Genomic DNA, 19,112 nt, shown 5'->3' on the forward strand with positions numbered 1-19,112 from the left:
TGTCCAGTTACATTACAGCTTGGACTGTTCCTTCATTAGAGTCCTCAAGTCTGTCCAGTTAGTGTACATTACAGCTTGGACTGTTCCTTCATTAGAGTCCTCAAGTCTGTCCAGCTTGGACTGTTCCTTCATTAGAGTCCTCAGGTCTGTCCAGTTACATTACAGCTTGGACTGTTCCTTCATTAGAGTCCTCAAGTCTGTCCAGTTACATTACAGCTTGGACTGTTCCTTCATTAGAGTCCTCAAGTCTGTCCAGTTACATTACAGCTTGGACTGTTCCTTCATTAGAGTCCTCAAGTCTGTCCAGTTACATTACAGCTTGGACTGTTCCTTCATTAGAGTCCTCAAGTCTGTCCAGTTACATTACAGCTTGGACTGTTCCTTCATTAGAGTCCTCAAGTCTGTCCAGTTACATTACAGCTTGGACTGTTCTTCATTAGAGTTGTTCCTTCATTAGAGTCCTCAAGTCTGTCCAGTTAGAGTACATTACAGCTTGGACTGTTCCTTCATTAGAGTCCTCAAGTCTGTCCAGTTACATTACATCTTGGACTGTTCCTTCATTAGAGTCCTCAAGTCTGTCCAGTTACCTTACATCTTGACTGTTCCTTCATTAGAGTCCTCAAGTCTGTCCAGTTACATTACAGCTTTGACTGTTCCTTCATTAGAGTCCTCAAGTCTGTCCAGTTACATTACAGCTTGGACTGTTCCTTCATTAGAGTCCTCAAGTCTGTCCAGTTACATTACAGCTTGGACTGTTCCTTCATTAGAGTCCTCAAGTCTGTCCAGTTACATTACAGCTTGGACTGTTCCTTCATGTTCCTTCATTAGAGTCCTCAAGTCTGTCCAGTTAGAGTACATTACAGCTTGGACTGTTCCTTCATTAGAGTCCTCAAGTCTGTCCAGTTACATTACATCTTGGACTGTTCCTTCATTAGAGTCCTCAAGTCTGTCCAGTTACATTACAGCTTGACTGTTCATTCATTAGAGCTTGGACTGTTCCTTCATTAGAGTCCTCAAGTCTGTCCAGTTAGAGTACATTACAGCTTGACTGTTCCTTCATTAGAGTCCTCAAGTCTGTCCAGTTACATTACATCTTGGAGTTCCTTCATTAGAGTCTGTCTCCAGTTACATTACAGCTTGGACTGTTCCTTCATTAGTCCTCAAGTCTGTCCAGTTACATTACAGCTTGACTGTTCCTTCATTAGAGTCCTCAAGTCTGTCCAGTTACATTACAGCTTGGACTGTTCCTTCATTAGAGTCCTCAGTCTGTCCAGTTACATTACAGCTTGGACTGTTCCTTCATTAGAGTCCTCAAGTCTGTCCAGTTACATTACAGCTTGGACTGTTCCTTCATTAGAGTCCTCAAGTCTGTCCAGTTACATTACAGCTTGGACTGTTCCTTCATTAGAGTCCTCAAGTCTGTCCAGTTACATTACAGCTTGGACTGTTCCTTCATTAGAGTCCTCAAGTCTATCCAGTTACATTACAGCTTGGACTGTTCCTTCATTAGAGTCCTCAAGTCTGTCCAGTTACATTACAGCTTGAACTGTTCCTTCATTAGAGTCCTCAAGTCTGTCCATTTAGTGTACATTACAGCTTGGACTGTTCCTTCATTAGAGTCCTCAAGTCTGTCCAGTTTGTGTACATTACAGCTTGGAATGTTCCTTCATTAGAGTCCTCAAGTATGTCCAGTTACATTACAGCTTGGACTGTTCCTTCATTAGAGTCCTCAAGTATGTCCAGTTAGAGTACATTACATCTTGGACTGTTCCTTCATTAGAGTCCTCAAGTCTGTCCAGTTACATTACAGCTTGGACTGTTCCTTCATTAGAGTCCTCAAGTCTGTCCAGTTACATTACAGCTTGGACTGTTCCTTCATTAGAGTCCTCAAGTCTGTCCAGTTACATACAGCTTGGACTGTTCATTCATTAGAGCTTGGACTGTTCCTTCATTAGAGTCCTCAAGTCTGTCCAGTTAGAGTACATTACAGCTTGGACTGTTCCTTCATTAGAGTCCTCAAGTCTGTCCAGTTACATTACAGCTTGGACTGTTCCTTCATTAGAGTCCTCAAGTCTGTCCAGTTACCAGTTGACATTACAGCTTGGACTGTTCCTTCATTAGAGTCCTCAAGTCTGTCCAGTTACATTACAGCTTGGACTGTTCCTTCATTAGAGTCCTCAAGTCTGTCAAGTCTGTCCAGTTAGTCTGTCCAGTTACATTACAGCTTGGACTGTTCCTTCATTAGAGTCCTCAAGTCTGTCCAGTTACATTACAGCTTGGACTGTTCCTTCATTAGAGTCCTCAAGTCTGTCCAGTTAGTGTACATTACAGCTTGGACTGTTCCTTCATTAGAGTCCTCAAGTCTGTCCAGTTACATTACAGCTTGGACTGTTCCTTCATTAGAGTCCTCATTGACTGTCCAGTCCTACATCCAGTTACACAGCTTGGACTGTTCCTTCATTAGAGTCCTCAAGTCTGTCCAGTTACATTACAGCTTGGACTGTTCCTTCATTAGAGTCCTCAAGTCTGTCCAGTTACATTACAGCTTGACTGTTCCTTCATTAGAGTCCTCAAGTCTGTCCAGTTACATTACAGCTTGGACTGTTCCTTCATTAGAGTCCTCAAGTCTGTCCAGTTACATTACAGCTTGGACTGTTCCTTCATTAGAGTCCTCAAGTCTGTCCAGTTAGTGTACATTACAGCTTGACTGTTCCTTCATTAGAGTCCTCAAGTCTGTTACCAGTTACATTACATTACAGCTTGGACTGTTCCTTCATTATAGTCCTCAAGTCTGTCCAGTTACATAACAGCTTGGACTGTTCCTTCATTAGAGTCCTCAAGTCTGTCCAGTTAGTGTACATTACAGCTTTGACTGTTCCTTCATTAGAGTCCTCAAGTCTGTCCAGTTACATTACAGCTTGGACTGTTCCTTCATTAGAGTCCTCAAGTCTGTCCAGTTACATTACAGCTTGGACTGTTCCTTCATTAGAGTCCTCAAGTCTGTCCAGTTGCATTACAGCTTGAACTGTTCCTTCATTAGAGTCCTCAAGTCTGTCCAGTTACATAACAGCTTGGACTGTTCCTTCATTAGAGTCCTCAAGTCTGTCCAGTTACATTACAGCTTGGACTGTTCCTTCATTAGAGTCCTCAAGTCTGTCCAGTTACATTACAGCTTGACTGTTCCTTCATTAGAGTCCTCAAGTCTGTCCAGTTAGTTACATTACAGCTTGGACTGTTCCTTCATTAGAGTCCTCAAGTCTGTCCAGTTACATTACAGCTTGGACTGTTCCTTCATTAGAGTCCTCAAGTCTGTCCAGTTAGTGTACATTACAGCTTGGAATGTTCCTTCATTAGAGTCCTCAAGTCTGTCCAGTTACATTACAGCTTGGACTGTTCCTTCATTAGAGTCCTCAAGTCTGTCCAGTTAGTGTACATTACAGCTTTGACTGTTCCTTCATTAGAGTCCTCAAGTCTGTCCAGTTACATTACATCTTGGACTGTTCCTTCATTAGAGTCATCAAGTCTGTCCAGTTACATTACAGCTTGGACTGTTCCTTCATTAGAGTCCTCAAGTCTGTCCAGTTACAATACAGCTTGGACTGTTCCTTCATTAGAGTCCTCAAGTCTGTCCAGTTACATTACAGCTTGACTGTTCCTTCATTAGAGTCCTCAAGTCTGTCCAGTTACATTACAGCTTGGACTGTTCCTTCATTAGAGTCCTCAAGTCTGTCCAGTTACATTACAGCTTGACTGTTCCTTCATTAGAGTCCTCAAGTCTGTCCAGTTACATTACAGCTTGGACTGTTCCTTCATTAGAGTCCTCAAGTCTGTCCAGTTAGTGTACATTACAGCTTGGACTGTTCCTTCATTAGAGTCCTCAAGTCTGTCCAGTTACATAACAGCTTGGACTGTTCCTTCATTAGAGTCCTCAAGTCTGTCCAGTTACATTACAGCTTGGACTGTTCCTTCATTAGAGTCCTCAAGTCTGTCCAGTTACATTACAGCTTGGACTGTTCCTTCATTAGAGTCTTCAAGTTTGTCCAGTTACATTACATCTTGGACTGTTCCTTCATTAGAGTCCTCAAATCTGTCCAGTTGCATTACAGCTTGAACTGTTCCTTCATTAGAGTCCTCAAGTCTGTCCAGTTACATAACAGCTTGGACTGTTCCTTCATTAGAGTCCTCAAGTCTGTCCAGTTACATAACAGCTTGGACTGTTCCTTCATTAGAGTCCTCAAGTCTGTCCAGTTACATTACAGATTGGACTGTTCCTTCATTAGAGTCCTCAAGTCTGTCCAGTTACATTACAGATTGGACTGTTCCTTCATTAGAGTCCTCAAGTCTGTCCAGTTACATAACAGCTTGGACTGTTCCTTCATTAGAGTCCTCAAGTCTGTCCAGTTACATTACAGCTTGGACTGTTCCTTCATTAGAGTCCTGTCCAGTTACAAGTCCTGTCCAGTTAGTCCAGTACATTACAGCTTGAACTGTTCCTTCATTAGAGTCCTCAAGTCTGTCCAGTTAATTACAGCTTGGACTGTTCCTTCATTAGAGTCCTCAAGTCTGTCCAGTTACATTACAGCTTGACTGTTCCTTCATTAGAGTCCTCAAGTCTGTCCAGTTACATTACAGTTGGGTTCCTTCATTAGAGTCCTCAAGTCTGTCCAGTTAGTGTATTACAGCTTGGACTGTTCCTTCATTAGAGTCCTCAAGTCTGTCCAGTTACATTACAGCTTGACTGTTCCTTCATTAGAGTCCTCAAGTCTGTCCAGTTACATTACAGCTTGGACTGTTCCTTCATTAGAGTCCTCAAGTCTGTCCAGTTACATTACAGCTTGGACTGTTCCTTCATTAGAGTCCTCAAGTCTGTCCAGTTAGAGTACATTACATCTTGGACTGTTCCTTCATTAGAGTCCTCAAGTCTGTCCAGTTACATTACAGCTTGGACTGTTCCTTCATTAGAGTCCTCAAGTCTGTCCAGTTAGAGTACATTACAGCTTGACTGTTCCTTCATTAGAGTCCTCAAGTCTGTCCAGTTAGTGTACATTACATCTTGGAATGTTCCTTCATTAGAGTCCTCAAGTCTGTCCAGTTACATTACAGCTTGGACTGTTCCTTCATTAGAGTCCTCAAGTATGTCCAGTTAGAGTACATTACATCTTGGACTGTTCCTTCATTAGAGTCATCAAGTCTGTCCAGTTACATAACAGCTTGGACTGTTCCTTCATTAGAGTCCTCAAGTCTGTCCAGTTACATTACATCTTGGACTGTTCCTTCATTAGAGTCATCAAGTCTGTCCAGTTACATTACAGCTTGGACTGTTCCTTCATTAGAGTCCTCAAGTCTGTCCAGTTACATTACAGCTTGGACTGTTCCTTCATTAGAGTCTAAGTCTGTCCAGTTACATTACATCTTGACTGTTCCTTCATTAGAGTCCTCAAGTCCAGTTAGTGTACATTACAGCTTTGACTGTTCCTTCATTAGAGTCCTCAAGTCTGTCCAGTTACATTACAGCTTGGACTGTTCCTTCATTAGAGTCTGTTCCTTCATTAGAGTCCTCAAGTCTGTCCAGTTACATTACAGCTTTGACTGTTCCTTCATTAGAGTCCTCAAGTCTGTCCAGTTACATTACAGCTTGACTGTTCCTTCATTATTACTGTCCAGTTACTTTGGACTGTTCCTTCATTAGAGTCCTCAAGTCTGTCCAGTTACATTACAGCTTTGACTGTTCCTTCATTAGAGTCCTCAAGTCTGTCCAGTTGCATTACAGCTTGAACTGTTCCTTCATTAGAGTCCTCAAGTCTGTCCAGTTACATAACAGCTTGGACTGTTCCTTCATTAGAGTCCTCAAGTCTGTCCAGTTACATTACAGATTGGACTGTTCATTCATTAGAGTCCTCAAGTCTGTCCAGTTACATAACAGCTTGGACTGTTTCTTCATTAGAGTCCTCAAGTCTATCCAGTTACATAACAGCTTGGACTGTTCCTTCATTAGAGTCCTCAAATCTGTCCAGTTAGAGTATATTACAATGTGGACTATTCCTTCATTAGAGTCCTCTTCTCTGTCATGTTACAGTGCAGCTTGGACTGAGCCTTCATTAGACTCTTCCTGTCCTTCCAGTTACTGTACAATACAGCTTGGACTGTCCCTCCGTTAGAGTCCTTCTGTTTTTCCAGCTGTATTGTGTTCTCTCCATCAATAGGATGCGCCCGGAGATCGTGGTGATGAACCAATCAGAGCCGATCAAAGAAAAGGAGAAGCAGGGCTTCTTCAGAGCAATAAAGAAGAAGAAGAAGAACAAGTCCCAAACGGTGGGTGCTGTTCTCTTCTGTAATGTTATGGTCTGCCATACCCTCTGGAGTTAACATATGTACAGTACCAGTCAAAAGTTTGGACGCACCTACTCATTCCAGGGTTTCTTTATTTCTACATGGTAAAATAATAGTGAAGATATCAAAACTATGACATCACACATATATGGAATCATGTATTAACCAAAAAAGTGTTAAATATTTTTGAGATTCTTCAATGTTGCCACCCTTTTTGCCTTGATGACAGCTTTGCACACTCTTGGCATTCTCTCAACCAGCTTCATGAGGTAGTCACCTGGAATGTATTTCAATTAACAGGTGTGCCCTGGAATTTCTTTACTTCTTAATGCGTTTGAGCCAATCAGTTTTGTTGTAACAAGGTAAGGGGGGATGCAGAAGATGGCTCTATTTGGTAAAAGACCAAGTCCATATTATGGCAAGAACAGCTCAAATAAGCAAAGAGAAACAACAGTCCATCATTACTTTAAGACATAACGGTCAGTCAATACTTACAATTTCAAGAACTTTGAAAGTTTCTTCAATTGCAGTGGCTCTCATGAGGACCGTCACAGGAATGGAAGACGCAGAGTTACCTCTGCTGCAGAGGATAAGTTCATTAGAGTTAACTGCACCTCAGATTGCAGCCCAAATAAATGCTGACAGACGCATCTCAACATCAACTGTTCAGACGGGAATCAGGCCTTCATGGTCGAATTGCTGCAAATAAACCACTACTAAAGGACACCTATAAGAAGAAGAGACTTGCTTTTGGCCAAGAAACACCAGCAATGTACATTAGACCAGGGGAAATTTGGTCTGATGAGTCCAAATTAGATTTTTGAATTTTTGGTCCAACCGTCGTGTCTTTGTGAGACGCAGAGTAGGTGAAGTAATGATCGCCACATGTGGTTCCCAACGTGAAGCATTTGTATTTATTTTTATTTAATTTTGTCTTTATTTAATCAGGCAAGCACAACTGCGACCTGCAACTGCAACTGCGGCCAAGATAAAGCAAAGCAGTGCGACACAAACAACAACACAGAGTTACACATGGAATAAACAAACGTACAGTCAATAACACAATAGAAGAAAAGTGTATATATATACAGTGTGTGCAAATGGCGTGAGGAGGTAAGGCAATAAATAGGCCATAGTAGCGAAGTAATTACAATTTAGCAAATTAACACTGGAGTGATAGATGTGCAGAGGATGATGATGTGCAAAAAAAGTAAATAAAAACAATATGGGGATGAGGTAGGTGCAGTTGCAGCGATGGTTTAGCTGCTCAGATAGCTGATGTTTAAAGACAGGAGGAGGAGGAGGTGTGGGGGTGCTTTGCTGGTGACACTGTCAAATCAAATCACATTTATTTATAAAGCCCTTCGTACATCAGCTGATATCTCAAAGTGCTGTACAGAAACCCAGCCTAAAACCCCAAACAGCAAGCAATGCAGGTGTAGAAGCACGGTGGCTAGGAAAAACTCCCCAGAAAGGCCAAGACCTAGGAAGAAACCTAGAGAGGAACCAGGCTATGTGGGGTGGCCAGTCCTCTTCTGGCTGTTCCGGGTGGAGATTATAACAGAACATGACCAAGATGTTCAAATGTTCATAAATGACCAGCATGGTCGTATAATAATAAGGCAGAACAGTTGAAACTGGAGCAGCAGCATGGTCAGGTGGACTGGGGACAGCAAGGAGTCATCATGTCAGGTAGTCCTGGGGCATGGTCCCAGGGCTCAGGTCAGTTGAAACTGGAGCATCAGCACGGCCAGGTGGACTGGGGACAGCAAGGAGTCATCATGTCAGGTAGTCCTGGGGCATGGTCCTAGGGCTCAGGTCCTCCGAGAGAGAGAAAGAAAGAGAGAAGGAGAGAAGGAGAGAATTAGAGAACGCACACTTAGATTCACACAGGACACCGAATAGGACAGGAGAGGTACTCCAGATATAACAAACTGACCCTAGCCCCCCGACACATAAACTACTGCAGCATAAATACTGGAGGCTGAGACAGGAGGGGTCAGGAGACACTGTAGCCCCATCCGAGGACACCCCCGGACAGGGCCAAACAGGAAGGATATAACCCCACCCACTTTGCCAAAGCACAGCCCCCACACCACTAGAGGGACATCTTCAACCACCAACTTACCATCCTGAGACAAGGCTGAGTATAGCCCACAAAGATCTCCGCCATGGCACAACCCAAGGGGGGGGGCGCCAACCCAGACAGGATGACCACATCAGTGAATCAACCCACTCAGGTGACGCACCCCTTCCAGGGACGGCATGAGAGAGCCCCAGTAAGCCAGTGACTCAGCCCCTGTAATAGGGTTAGAGGCAGAGAATCCCAGTGGAAAGAGGGGAACCGGCCAGGCAGAGACAGCAAGGGCGGTTCGTTGCTCCAGAGCCTTTCCGTTCACCTTCCAACTCCTGGGCCAGACTACACTCAATCATATGACCCACTGAAGAGATGAGTCTTCAGTAAAGACAGAAAGGTTGAGACCGAGTTTGCGTCTCTGACATGGGTAGGCAGACCGTTCCATAAAAATGGAGCTCTATAGGAGAAAGCCCTGCCTCCAGCTGTTTGCTTAGAAATTCTAGGGACAATTAGGAGGCCTGCGTCTTGTGACCGTAGCGTACGTGTAGGTATGTACGGCAGGACCAAATCAGAGAGATAGGTAGGAGCAAGCCCATGTAATGCTTTGTAGGTTAGCAGTAAAACCTTGAAATCAGCCCTTGCTTTGACAGGAAGCCAGTGTAGAGAGGCTAGCACTGGAGTAATATGATCAATTTTTTTTGTTCTAGTCAGGATTCTAGCAGCCGTATTTAGCACCAACTGAAGTCTATTCAGTGCTTTATCCGGGTAGCCGGAAAGTAGAGCATTGCAGTAGTCTAACCTAGAAGTGACAAAAGCATGGATTAATTTTTCTGCATCATTTTTGGACAGAAAGTTTCTGATTTTTGCTGTCTGTGATTTATTTAGAATTCAAGACACACTTAATCAGCATGGCTACCACAGCATTCTGCAGCGATACGCCATCCCATCTGGTTTGCACTTAGTGGTACTATCATTTGTTTTTCAACAGGACAATGACCCAACACACCTCCAGGCTGTGTAAGGGCTATTTGACCAAAAAGGAGAGTTATGGAATGCTGCATCAGATGACCTAGCCTCGATAATGAATCAACCTCAACCCAATTGAGATGGTTTGGGATGAGTTGGACCACAGAGTGAAGGAAAAGAAGCCAACAAGTGCTCAGCATATGTGGGAACTTCTTCAAGACTGTTTGAAAAACATTCCAGGTGAAGAGAATGCCAAGAGTGTGCAAAGCTGTCATCAAGGCAAAGGTTGGCTACTTTGAATAATTATTTAACACTTTTTTGGTTACTACATGATTCCATGTGTGTTATTTCATAGTCTTGATGTCTTCATTATTATTCTACAATGAAGAAAATAGTAAAAATAAAGAAAAACCCTTGAACGAGGGAGGAGGTGTGTCCAAACTTTTGACTGATACTGTATGTGTCTCTACGTATGTGCAGTATCTCTACATAATGCTTAAGTCTGTCTATATATCACAGTGTTTCCTTCTTTGGCCTCTGCTTCCTTACATATCTTGTATGTTACCATGACAAAGACACCTCATACAGTATATGTTGTTGTTGCCCATCTATCCCTGCAGTCATGTGGTTCTTATTTTGTAGATGATGCTCCCAGACAGAAGGACTCCCCTCATGAAGAAATGTATTTTCCCCCTCTGTAACTCAAAGAATAACATAAATCTCCTCAGCGATGGTGCGACCTGTTGTCTCTTCTCCCATGGTGTATCTGTTCTCTACAGTACAAGTCTAACCCCATGGAACCATTGTCATCACCGCATGCTGACGTTAACCATAATGAATCAACTCTAATTAATCTCCTCTTGTCTGGTCTCGAATCATTATAATCATTATGAAACTAGAACCAACCAGATCCATCAAACGCTCAAACAGGATGTCATCAGGAGGTTAGTATGTAGACCTAGTGTACTCTTATAGTGTACTTTAATCACATAGCTAGACACATGCTACTTTGGTCATGATGACATCATGAGAGCGTTGAAACAAATTGAACCAACACAATTCAATGTAAAGCTGATTTATAATATGGATTGAATCCTCTATCAAAATGTTTCGATCCAGACCAGGACAATCTGACCAGATAGGGCCCTTCAGAAAATGTTATTTCAGTCACTTCATGGATCTGTTGTTGGGTAGTTTACCTTTCCTGTCCTCATTCTGTGGGTCTACAGGATTCTGATTTTGTTGTCACCTGTGACTCCAGCTGTACAGGCAGGCAGCTGACAGCATGCAGAGAGGTCGGGGTGAGGGAGGGAAGGGTGAGAGGGTGGCGGGATAGTCTTGCATGGTTAAGAACTGAAAATCTTGAAGGTGCACATTATCCTCCCTGCTGTACCCCAGAATATCCCCTCTGCTCTACCCCAGAATATCCCATCTGCTCTACCCCAGAATATCCTCCCTGCTGTACCCCAGAATATCCCCTCTGCTCTACCCCAGAATATCCCCTCTGCTCTACCCCAGAATATCCTCCCTGCTGTACCCCAGAATATCCCCTCTGCTCTACCCCAGAATATCCCCTCTGCTCTACCCCAGATTATCCTCCCTGCTGTACCCCAGAATATCCCCTCTGCTCTACCCCAGAATATCCCATCTGCTCTACCCCAGAATATCCCCTCTGCTCTACCCCAGAATATCCCCTCTGCTCTACCCCAGATTATCCTCCCTGCTGTACCCCAGAATATCCCCTCTGCTCTACCCCAGATTATCCTCCCTGCTCTACCCCAGAATATCCCCTCTGCTCTACCCCAGAATATCCCCTCTGCTCTACCCCAGAATATCCTCCCTGCTGTACCCCAGAATATCCCCTCTGCTCTACCCCAGAATATCCCCTCTGCTCTACCCCAGATTATCCTCCCTGCTGTACCCCAGAATATCCCCTCTGCTCTACCCCAGAATATCCCATCTGCTCTACCCCAGAATATCCCCTCTGCTCTACCCCAGAATATCCCCTCTGCTCTACCCCAGAATATCCCCTCTGGTCTACCCCAGAATATCCCCTCTGCTCTACCCCAGATTATCCTCCCTGCTGTACCCCAGAATATCCCCTCTGCTCTACCCCAGACTATCCCCTCTGCTCTACCCCAGAATATCCTCCCTGCTGTACCCCAGAATATCCCCTCTGCTCTACCCCAGAATATCCCCTCTGCTCTACCCCAGAATATCCCCTCTGCTCTACCCCAGAATATCCCCTCTGCTCTACCCCAGAATATCCCCTCTGGTCTACCCCAGAATATCCCCTCTGCTCTACCCCAGAATATCCCCTCTGCTCTACCCCAGAATATCCCCTCTGGTCTACCCCAGAATATCCCCTCTGCTCTACCCCAGAATATCCCCTCTGCTCTACCCCAGAATATCCTCCCTGCTGTACCCCAGAATATCCCCTCTGCTCTACCCCAGAATATCCCCTCTGCTCTACCCCAGATTATCCTCCCTGCTGTACCCCAGAATATCCCCTCTGCTCTACCCCAGAATATCCCATCTGCTCTACCCCAGAATATCCCCTCTGCTCTACCCCAGAATATCCCCTCTGCTCTACCCCAGAATATCCCCTCTGCTCTACCCCAGAATATCCCCTCTGCTCTACCCCAGATTATCCTCCCTGCTGTACCCCAGAATATCCCCTCTGCTCTACCCCAGACTATCCCCTCTGCTCTACCCCAGAATATCCCCTCTGCTCTACCCCAGAATATCCCCTCTGCTCTACCCCAGAATATCCCCTCTGCTCTACCCCAGAATATCCCCTCTGCTCTACCCCAGAATATCCCCTCTGGTCTACCCCAGAATATCCCCTCTGCTCTACCCCAGAATATCCCCTCTGCTCTACCCCAGAATATCCCCTCTGGTCTACCCCAGAATATCCCCTCTGCTCTACCCCAGAATATCCCCTCTGCTCTACCCCAGAATATCCCCTCTGGTCTACCCCAGAATATCCCCTCTGCTCTACCCCAGAATATCCCCTCTGCTCTACCCCAGACTATCCCCTCTGCTCTACCCCAGAATATCCCCTCTGCTCTACCCCAGAATATCCCCTCTGCTCTACCCCAGAATATCCCCTCTGCTCTACCCCAGAATATCCCCTCTGCTCTACCCCAGAATATCCCCTCTGGTCTACCCCAGAATATCCCCTCTGCTCTACCCCAGACTATCCCCTCTGCTCTACCCCAGAATATCCCCTCTGCTCTACCCCAGAATATCCCCTCTGGTCTACCCCAGATCATCCTCCCTGTTGTACGCCAAATATCCCTCCTGCTCTACCCCAGAATATCCTCCAGTTCTACAGACAGAGAGAACAGAGGGTAGCAATGGTTTTTAGGGCCTATGACAGTCCAACCCACACCATGTAGCATAATGGTAAGTATTTAGGGGCTTTGACAGTCCAACCCACACCTTGTAGCATAAAGGTAACTATTTAGGGGCTATGACAGTCCAACCCACACCTTGTAGCATAATGGTAACTCTTTAGGGGCTTTGACAGTCCAAAACACACCTTGTAGCATAATGGTAACTATTTAGGGGCTATGACAGTCCAACCCACACCTGGTAGCATAATAGTAACTATTTAGGGGCTATGACAGTCCAATCCACACCTTGTAGCATAATGGTAACTCTTTATTTATTTATTTTATTTTATTTCACCTTTATTTAACCAGGTAGGCTTGTTGAGAACAAGTTCTCATTTGCAACTGCGACCTGGCCAAGATAAAGCATAGCAGTGTGAACAGACAACACAGAGTTACACATGGAGTAAACAATTAACAAGTCAATAACACAGTCGAAAAAGAGAGTCTATATACATTGTGTGCAAAAGGCATGACGAGGTAGGCAAATAATTACAATTTTGCAGATTAACACTGGAGTGATATATGATCAGATGGTCATGTACAGGTAGAGATATTGGGGTGCAAAAGAGCAGAAAAGTAAATAAATATAAACAGTATGGGGAAGAGGTAGGTAAAATTGGGTGGGCTATTTAGCAGATGTTTGAATTTGGTGAGGGAGATAAAAGTTTCCAACTTCAGCAATTTTTGCAATTTGTTCCAGTCACAGGCAGCAGAGAACCAGCCATCGTGACCAGTGAACTGAGATAAGGCGGAGCTTTACCTAGCATGGACTTGTAGATGACCTGGAGCCAGTGGGTCTGGCGATGAATATGTAGCGAGGGCCAGCCGACTAGAGCATACAGGTCGCAGTGGTGGGTGGTATAAGGTGCTTTAGTAACAAAACGGATGGCACTGTGATAAACTGCATCCAGTTTGCTGAGTAGAGTGTTGGAAGCTATTTTGTAGATGACATCGTCGAAGTCGAGGATCGGTAGGATAGTGAGTTTTACTAGGGTAAGTTTGGCGGCGTGAGTGAAGGAGGCTTTGTTACGGAATAGAAAGCCAACTAGATTTGATTTTAGATTGGAGATGTTTGATATGAGTCTGGAAGGAGAGTGTACAGTCTAGCCAGACACCTAGGTACTTGTAGATGTCCACATATTCTAGGTCGGAACCATCCAGGGTGGTGATGCTAGTCGGGCGTGCGGGTGCAGGCAGCGAATGGTTGAAAAGCATGCATTTGGTTTTACTAGCGTTTAAGAGCAGTTGGAGGCCACAGAAGGAGTGGTGTATGGCATTGAAGCTCGTTTGGAGGTTAGATAGCACAGTGTCCAAGGACGGGCCGGAAGTATACAGAAGGGTGTCGTCTGCGTCGAGGTGGATCAGGGAATCGCCCGCAGCAAGAGCAACATCATTGATATATACAGAGAAAAGAGTCGGCCCGAGAATTGAGCCCTGTGGCACCCCCATAGAGACTGCCAGAGGACCGGACAGCATGCCCTCCGATTTGACACACTGAACTCTGTCTGCATAGTTGGTGAACCAGGCAAGGCAGTCATCAGAAAAACCGAGGCTACTGAGTCTGCCGATAAGAATATGGTGATTGACAGAGTCGAAAGCCTTGGCAAGGTCGATGAAGACGGCTGCACAGTACTGTCTTTTATCGATGGCGGTTATGATATCGTTTAGTACCTTGAGCGTGGCTGAGGTGCACCCGTGACCGGCTCGGAAACCAGATTGCACAGCGGAGAAGGTACGGTGGGATTCGAGATGGTCAGTGACCTGTTTGTTGACTTGGCTTTCGAAGACCTTAGATAGGCAGGGCAGGATGGATATAGGTCTGTAACAGTTTGGGTCCAGGGTGTCTCCCCCTTTGAAGGGGGGATGACTGAGGCAGCTTTCCAATCCTTGGGGATCTCAGACGATATGAAAGAGAGGTTGAACAGGCTGGTAATAGGGGTTGTGACAATGGCGGCGGATAGTTTCAGAAATAGAGGGTCAAGGTTGTCAAGCCCAGCTGATTTGTACGGGTCCAGGTTTTGCAGCTCTTTCAGAACATCTGCTATCTGGATTTGGGTAAAGGAGAACCTGGAGAGGCTTGGGCGAGTAGCTGCGGGGGGGGGCGGAGCTGTTGGCCGAGGTTGGAGTAGCCAGGAGGAAGGCATGGCCAGCCATTGAGAAATGCTTGTTGAAGTTTTCGATAATCATGGATTTATCGGTGGTGACTGTGTTACCAAGCAAACGTGCAGTGGGCAGCTGGGAGGAGGTGCTCTTGTTCTCCATGGACTTCAGTGTCCCAGAACTTTTTGTAGTTAGAGCTACAGAATGCAAATTTCTGCCTGAAGAAGCTGGCCTTTGCTTTCCTGACTGACTGCGTGTATTGGTTCCTGACTTCCCTGAACAGTTGCATATCGCGGGGACTATTCGATGATATTGCAGTCCGCCACAGGATGTTTTTGTGCTGGTCGAGGGCAATCAGGTCTGGAGTGAATCAAGGGCTATATCTGTTCTTAGTTCTGCATTTTTTGAACGGAGCATGCTTATCTAAAACGGTGAGGAAGTTACTTTTAAAGAATGACCAGGCATCCTCAACTGATGGGATTAGGTCAATGTCCTTCCAGGATACCCGGGCCAGGTCGATTAGAAAGGCCTGCTCACAGAAGTGTTTTAGGGAGCATTTGACAGTGATGAGGGGTGGTCGTTTGACTGCGGATCCGTAGCGGATGCAGGCAATGAGGCAGTGATCGCTGAGATCCTGGTTGAAGACAGCGGAGGTGTATTTGGAGGGCCAGTTGGTCAAGATGACGTCTATGAGGGTGCCCTTGGTTACAGATTTAGGGTTGTACCTGGTGGGTTCCTTGATGATTTGTGTGAGATTGAGGGCATCTAGCTTAGATTGTAGAACTGCCGTGGTGTTAAGCATATCCCAGTTTAGGTCACCTAACAGAACAAACTCTGAAGCTAGATGGGGGGCAATCAATTCACAAATGGTGTCCAGGGCACAGCTGGGAGCTGAGGGGGGTCGGTAGCAGGCGGCAACATTGAGAGACTTTTTTCTGGAGAGAGTCATTTTAAAATTAGTAGTTCGAACTGTTTGGGTATGGACCTGGAAAGTATGACATTACTTTGCAGGCTATCTCTGCAGTAGACTGCAACTCCTCCCCCTTTGGCAGTTCTATCTTGACGGAAAATGTTATAGTTGGGTATGGAAATCTCAGAATTTTTGGTGGCCTTCCTGAGTCAGGATTCAGACAGCCCAAACCACACCTTGTAGCATAATGGTAACTATTTAGGGGCCGGTGTTGCAGGGAGAATGTTCTGGGGTTGCAGGGGGAATGTTCTGGGGTTGCAGGTGGAATGTTCTGGTGTTGCTGGAGAAATGTTCTGGTGTTGCTGGGGGAATGTTCTGGAGTTGTTGGGGGAATGTTCTGGTGTTGCTGGGGGAATGTTCTGGTGTTGCTGGGGGAATGTTCTGGTGTTGCTGGGGGAATGTTCTGGTGTTGCTGGGGGAATGTTCTGGTGTTGCTGGGGGAATGTTCTGGGGTTGCAGGGGGAATGTTCTGGTGTTGCTTGGGGAATGAGTGGTGAAATCTAACGTCTGACCTCTGTATGGGGATAGGTCCCAGGTGACGGGGCAGATCACGTGGTCGTCCAGAAGTCCGCCCGGTCATCGGGTCATCAGAGCAGCCGCCACCGGAACCAGGAGCGGGACCAATCACGGGAGAGAAACTGGCCATCAGAAAAAATGTCTGATGCACACTGTCAGGTAAAGCCAAATATGGTGTATAAATTAAGATGGTTCACTCAAGCCGTCAGTTTTGGTCTACTTAACTGGGTGTCTCTCCCATAGACACCAATGCGATAGCAGCTGGGTTTGGTCTGCTTAGTTCATTGACTGTCAATAAACCATAAACAAACAGCGAGTGGGATGTCTCTTCTTAGAGACATTCTGAGCAATGTCGACTGCCTAATGGATATTTTACTAGATCGTTAATGTTGAAATAAATTCTGAATGCTAGGAGTCTGGCATGGAGAATATTGGAAGATTTACAGCCTTAAAGGGCAGTAGGTGTGTTGGTTTTCTGGTTAGGGTTAGGTGGGTGTTGGTTTTCTGATTAGAGTTTGGTGGGTGTTGGTTTTCTGGTTAGGGTTAGGTGGGTGTTGGTTTTCTGGTTAGGGTTATGTGTGTTAGTGGGTGTTGATTTTCTGGTTAGGGTTTGGTGGGTGTTGGTTTTCTGATTAGGGTTTGGTGGATGTTGGTTTTCTGATTAGGGTTTGGTGGGTGTTGGTTTTCTGATTAGGGTTTGGTGGGTGTTGGTTTTCTGGTTAGGGTTAGGTGGGTGTTGGTTTTCTGGTTAGGGTTAGGTGGGTGTTGGGTTTCTGGTTAGGGTTATGTGTGTAGGTGGGTGTTGGGTTTCTGGTTAGGGTTAGGTGGGTGTTGGGTTTCTGGTTAGGGTTAGGTGGGTGTTGGGTTTCTGGTTAGGGTTATGTGTGTAGGTGGGTGTTGGGTTTCTGGTTAGGGTTAGGTGGGTGTTGGGTTTCTGGTTAGGGTTAGGTGGGTGTTGGGTTTCTGGTTAGGGTTAGGTGGGTGTTGGGTTTCTGGTTAGGGTTAGATGGGTGTTGGGTTTCTGGTTAGGGTTAGATGGGTGTTGGGTTTCTGGTTAGGGTTAGGTGGGTGTTGGGTTTCTGGTTAGGGTTATGTGGGTGTTGGGTTTCTGGTTAGGGTTATGTGTGTAGGTGGGTTTTGGTTTTCTGATTAGGGTTTGGTGGGTGCTGGTTTTCTGGTTAGGGTTAGGTGGGTGTTGGTTTCTGATTAGGGTTAGATGGGTGTTGGGTTTCTGGTTAGGGTTAGGTGGGTGTTGGGTTTCTGGTTAGGGTTATGTGGGTGTTGGGTTTCTGGTTAGGGTTATGTGGGTGTTGGGTTTCTGGTTAGGGTTAGATGGGTGTTGGGTTTCTGGTTAGGGTTAGATGGGTGTTGGGTTTCTGGTTAGGGTTATGTGTGTAGGTGGGTGTTGGTTTTCTGATTAGGGTTTGGTGGGTGTTGGTTTCTGATTAGGGTTTGGTGGGTGTTGGTTTTCTGGTTAGGGTTAGGTGGGTGTTGGGTTTCTGGTAACGGTTATGTGTGTAGGTGGGTGTTGGTTTCTGGTTAGGGTTAGGTGGGTGTTGGGTTTCTGGTTAGGGTTAGGTGGGTGTTGGTTTTCTGGTTAGGGTTAGGTGGGTGTTGGGTTTCTGGTTAGGGTTAGATGGGTGTTGGGTTTCTTGTTAGGGTTAGGTGGGTGTTGGGTTTCTGGTTAGGGTTATGTGTGTAGGTGGGTGTTGGGTTTCTGGTTAGGGTTAGGTGGGTGTTGGGTTTCTGGTTAGGGTTAGATGGGTGTTGGGTTTCTGGTTAGGGTTAGGTGGGTGTTGGGTTTCTGGTTAGGGTTAGGTGGGTGTTGGGTTTCTGGTTAGGGTTAGGGTGGGTAGGGTGGGGGTGTTGGGTTTCTGGTTAGGGTTAGATTTGTTGGGTTTCTTGTTAGGTTAGGTGGGTGTTGGGTTTCTGGTTAGGGTTAGATGGGTGTTGGGTTTCTGGTTAGGGTTAGGTGGGTGTTAGGTTTCTGGTTAGGGTTATGTGTGTAGGTGGGTGTTGGGTTTCTTGTTAGGGTTAGGTGGGTGTTGGGTTTCTGGTTAGGGTTAGATGGGTGTTGGGTTTCTGGTTAGGGTTACGTGGGCGTTGGGTTTCTGGTTAGGGTTATGTGTGTAGGTGGGTGTTGGGTTTCTGGTTAGGGTTAGGTGGGTGTTGGGTTTCTGGTTAGGTTTAGATGGGTGTTGGGTTTCTGGTTAGGGTTAGATGGGTGTTGGGTTTCTGGTTAGGGTTAGATGGGTGTTGGGTTTCTGGTTAGGGGTAGGTGGGTGTTGGGTTTCTGGTTAGGGTTAGGTGGGTGTTGGGTTTCTGGTTAGGGTTATGTGTGTAGGTGGGTGTTGGGTTTCTGGTTAGGGTTAGGTGGGTGTTGGGTTTCTGGTTAGGGTTAGGTGGGTGTTGGGTTTCTGGTTAGGGTTAGGTGGGTGTTGGGTTTCTGGTTAGGGTTAGGTGGGTGTTGGGTTTCTGGTTAGGGTTAGATGGGTGTTGGGTTTCTGGTTAGGGTTAGGTGGGTGTTGGGTTTCTGGTTAGGGTTAGGTGGGTGTTGGGTTTCTGGTTAGGGTTAGGTGGGTGTTGGGTTTCTGGTTAGGGTTAGGTGGGTGTTGGGTTTCTGGTTAGGGTTAGATGGGTGTTGGGTTTCTGGTTAGGGTTAGGTGGGTGTTGGGTTTCTGGTTAGGGTTAGGTGGGTGTTGGGTTAGATGGGTGTTGGGTTTCTGGTTAGGGTTAGGTGGGTGTTGGGTTTCTG

The 19,112-nt window shown here is 45.8% G+C and overlaps 1 protein-coding gene across 4 annotated transcripts in view; it reads left to right on the plus strand.

The window, feature by feature from the left end:
* Positions 1–19,112, plus strand: part of LOC118382419 (cyclin-dependent kinase-like 5) — a 248,731-nt gene that overhangs the window by 213,335 nt on the left and 16,284 nt on the right. For 2 of the 4 annotated variants that reach the window (XM_052475786.1, XM_052475787.1), the window contains exons 14-15: positions 6,204–6,312; positions 16,370–16,516. In XM_052475786.1, the coding sequence (XP_052331746.1) occupies positions 6,204–6,312; positions 16,370–16,516 (256 nt within the window). The remainder of the gene's footprint in view (positions 1–6,203; positions 6,313–16,369; positions 16,517–19,112) is intronic. The other 2 variants (XM_052475788.1, XM_052475789.1) reach the window with 1 other exon arrangement.

Source organism: Oncorhynchus keta, chromosome 22 (genome assembly GCF_023373465.1).
Source record: "Oncorhynchus keta strain PuntledgeMale-10-30-2019 chromosome 22, Oket_V2, whole genome shotgun sequence".
NCBI lineage: Eukaryota > Metazoa > Chordata > Actinopteri > Salmoniformes > Salmonidae > Oncorhynchus > Oncorhynchus keta.